At 63.8% G+C, this 3,842-nt stretch overlaps 2 protein-coding genes across 2 annotated transcripts in view; both read right to left on the bottom strand.

Moving 5' to 3' along the window:
- Nucleotides 1–392: 392 nt before the first annotated feature.
- RELB (v-rel avian reticuloendotheliosis viral oncogene homolog B) lies at nucleotides 393–3,573 on the bottom strand (the record flags this gene model as incomplete). Its single annotated transcript, XM_010296843.1, has 8 exons — nucleotides 3,445–3,573; nucleotides 2,876–3,033; nucleotides 2,579–2,670; nucleotides 2,315–2,446; nucleotides 1,804–1,908; nucleotides 1,137–1,352; nucleotides 618–686; nucleotides 393–470 (listed from the first exon to the last, which is right to left on the bottom strand). Coding segments are annotated over exons 1-8 (943 nt in total), but the record flags the coding sequence as incomplete, so codon positions are not given.
- Nucleotides 3,574–3,660: 87 nt separating this feature from the next.
- The window catches only part of LOC104628309 (transcription factor RelB homolog), a gene marked incomplete at its 3' end in the record, with an annotated part of 963 nt that continues 781 nt past the window's right edge, over nucleotides 3,661–3,842 (bottom strand). The window contains exon 3 of the mRNA XM_010296844.1: nucleotides 3,661–3,700. Within this exon, the coding sequence (XP_010295146.1) occupies nucleotides 3,661–3,700 (40 nt within the window). The remainder of the gene's footprint in view (nucleotides 3,701–3,842) is intronic.

A 3,842-nucleotide genomic window follows, 5' to 3' on the forward strand; every position in this document is an offset into this window, starting at 1 on the left:
GTCGGGGGAGAGAGGGGTTAGGGGGGGCTCAGGGGGGCCCTCCTCATCCCCCAACACCATCCTGGGGCAACACTAGGGCTGGGGGGACACACTTACTCAGGGTAATGGGGATCCCCCCAGGGCTGCTCCCAACGCTGGGGGTGACACCAGGGCTCTGGGGTTCCCCAGGGGTCTCTCCCAAGTCTGGGGGGACCCCCACAACTGTGGGGGGAAGGTCCCAGGGGACAATGCCAACCCCAGGAGTGACCTGGGGATGTCTCCCATGCTTGGAGGGGCTCTTCTGACTCCAGGTCAGACCAAGACCCCACTGAGCCCCCTCCCCTCCTGGGCCATGGATGCCAATGGGGCCCTAACCTCTGTGCCCCATCGTTTCCCTCTCCGCGGGGACTCACCTGCCACCGGCAGCGGTGCAAAGTGATCCATGTATCCCGGCGGCTTCTTCCTCCTCTTGGCTTCAATCCCATATGGATCTGCAGGGCCGAGGAGGGGATGTGGGGTGAAGGGAGCAGCATGGCATGGGGCTACCCCCACCCTGGCCTGGGAATGGGCATCCCCCATGCTGGGGTGGCCCCCGTGAAACCTTCTCCCTTCCACAGGGGGTCCCTGCCAGCACCCACCTGAGCCTGAGAGCTCCTCCAGGACATCGGGCATCCCCCGCTTCCGCTTCACATTCACCCCGTAGGCATCTGCAGAGAGGGGCCATGATTGCCAGGGTCCCCCCCGCCCCAAGTCTCACCTCATTAGCCTTGTCCCCACACTGGCAGCCTGTCCCCAGCCTGGAGAGAGCTGTCCTCATCCCAGGTGGGCTGCCCCCAACCCATGGGCCACCTCCCAACACCAGGGGTCCTGTCCCCACTCCGTGTCTCCATCCCTTATCCTGTGGGCTACGATCAACATCATGGTGGGGTGTCTCCACTCCCTCTCACCCCACTCTCAAGTGACACATCCCCATCCCAGGTGGGCTGCCCCCATCCCATGGGCCACATCCCAACCCCTGGGGTCCTGTCCCCACATCATGTCCCCATCCTTCAAAGCCTTGTCCCCATCCTGGGGGCCACCTCCCAACCACAGGGGTCCTGTGTCCCCATCCTGGGGGCCTGTCACGCCCCTCCCAGGGTGCGTGACTGCACGGGTACCGTGGTCCTTGGGCAGGTAGGTGAAGCGGAAGGACTCGCTGCAGACACTGTCAGTAAGCCGCTGCAGGAAGACCTCCACCTCCACGGGCTCAGCCAGCTCCAGGTGCTGGTAGGGCGGCGTTTTGAAGACGATGGCGACCTGGCGGTGCACGTCAGCCTGCGAGAAGTCCGCCCGCGCCTCCCACGTCTCCTTCCGGAAAACCACTGCGATGTCCTCTGCGGGTTTTTTTTGAGGGGGGGCAGGGGGGTGAGGGTGTATGTGTGTGTGTGTGTGTCACCAAGGCAGTGGGTCATCCCTTCCTGCTCTCTACACCTCCCACAAGCACCCAGGATCACTCCATCATGACTTGGGGTCCTTTCCCTGGAGCTGGGGTCCTCCCCCTCCAGCCTAGGAGCCCTTCCCCTACAGTAGAGGGGCTGGGAGGCTGCAGGACCCCTTGGTCCCCACTCCAGCACCCACAGTTCCCTCTCCAGCACCCAGGGGTGTTGAGGAGCATGGGGGAGGTGGCGGCTCCCAGGTTCCAAACCCATTGGGACCCATCCCCAAAACCTTCCAGCAGTGCCAGCATTCATCACTTTCCTTCACCCCCATCCTGGCTTCTGGGGGGTAATTTGGCCCCCAAAGATGCCCTTGGGGTCGCAGGGCCCCCAGCTCACCCCCAGGTACCTTTCTGGACCTTGTCGCAGAGCAGGTAGAGCTCCTCACCGCCCGTGCAGGGACCGCTCTCCTTGTTCATCCGGCAGATCCGCAGCTCTGAGGTGTTGGTGGACTCTATGGGCAGCATCATGGCTCAGGCTGTGAGCCAGCAAGGCAGCTCCCAAACTGCCCGAGCATGGCACTGGGCATGGGGCATCGGACTGGGACAGGGCACCAGGACCATGCTTGGGCACCAGGGACATTCCCATCAGCAGCATCTCTTCCTGACCAGCTGTCACACAGAGTGCCAGCCCCGTGGGATGCAGGTGACCATCCCACCCCGGGCATGGGGGACAAATCACCACCGGCCACGTGGGACCAAGCCTGGCCAAAGGCTGTAGCCTGAGCCAGGCCCCGGCAAGGAACCGGCGGGTGCAGCCTCACTACCCGTCCCATCCCAGAACCAGGTGCCGGAGCAGGGAGTGTTCTGGGGGTCTTGTGGCCCCAGTGGGGACATGAAGTGTTTCCCAGCACCACGTACTCTTGTCAAAGATGGGCTCCGAGAGCACAGGGCTGAGGTGCCGTGTCTGCCCGGAGCCGTCCTTGTAGGAGGCCTGGAAGCAGATCCTCACTACGTTCATATCCACCTCCTGATGGTTCTTGAGGGAACCAGCTAGGGGAGAGGAGAAGGGACTGTCAGAAGCCCCACAGGGCAGGGTTGGGGACATCCCCAAGGGACCAGGATCCCCTGAGACACCCCCTAGGGTCTCGGTCCCCAGGAACAGCTCCACTTGAGCCCCCTCACCTTTGAAGGGGTCGATACCCAACTGCAGCTTCTTCTCTATTGCCGCCTCAATCTCTTTCTTCTTCACACATTGGATGCCCAGGTTGCTAAAGCTGCCGCGGAGCAGAGACATGCTGGGGAGGTGGCTCCCCCATCCAAAACCCCAGGGGACCAGGGTGTCCTGCCCCTCCCAGCCTCCTGCTGCCCACCCCCCAAAAAACAGCCCTTGTTCTGCCGGTGCTGGCTTCAGCATGAGCTGATGCCAGCATCCCGGCACAGCTCCCTGCTGATGGTGGGACTCACCCTGGCATTGCGTACCTGTGCTTAGGGTTAGTCTGGGGCTTGAGGATGACCTCGCAGAGCCCATTGCTGCAGTCCTTGCCCACCAGGCCGTGGGGGTGGACACGGTAGGGCCAGTCCTTCCACACCAAGCACGCCGTCACCTTCACCTCGGGGATTGCGTGGCAGTTCAGCAGCTGGGGAGACACAAGATGTCAGCGTGACCCTGGGTGCACTGACACGGGTGAAACCCATGCCCAGAGACACGGGAGGGAAGGAAGCACCTCAGGATAGGCTCCAGCACCCACGGGGCCTTGGCACTACCCCACAGGCGTCAGGTACCTGCCAGCACCCAACTGGCATCCACCATCCCAGGCAGACACAAGCCATCAGCACCTGCCCAACACAGGATGCCCCTAGGCTCAAGGGTGGGCACTGAGCAACCCAACACCAGTAGGGCTCCCACATTCCCCAGGCACGCATGGGCCTCTGGCTTTGCCACCCACAGGGGTCTGGCAGCCCCCCACCACCCTTCTGCTTCCTGCAAGCCTCAGCCTGCCCACCCTGGGCTGCCTCCAAGCCAGGCGCTGGCCACGTGGCATGCTCACCTCAATGGCTGGCAGTGTCTTGCTGGCATCAGTGCTGCTCTCACCCAGGATGCTGCCGGCCGACCGGCCCTCGCACTCGTAGCGGAAGCGCATGCCCCGCTGCTTGGGCTGCTCTGTGATCACCAGCTTGGGCGGCTCCAGAAGCTCCTCCAGCTGGTCCTTGCCATGCCCGGTGGCCAGAGACCAGCGGTGCCGTCCGCCGGCGCGTGTTGTGCCCCGCGGCAGCAGCTTGGGTGACAGTGAGAGGGTGCTGAGGCTCTGGGTGAGTTGTGGGGACCGTGGATTGGCTGGCAGCACTGCAGCACCATAGGGTGCCAACCCAGCTGCCAGCGGGCAGGGCTCAGCTGGGTGCAGTGGCTGGGTGGCCCCCCCCGGACTGGAGCCACCAGGCGCCCGCT

The sequence above is a fragment of the Phaethon lepturus genome, unplaced genomic scaffold, assembly GCF_000687285.1.
Source record: "Phaethon lepturus isolate BGI_N335 unplaced genomic scaffold, ASM68728v1 scaffold23681, whole genome shotgun sequence".
In the NCBI taxonomy this organism is placed as follows: Eukaryota; Metazoa; Chordata; class Aves; order Phaethontiformes; family Phaethontidae; genus Phaethon; species Phaethon lepturus.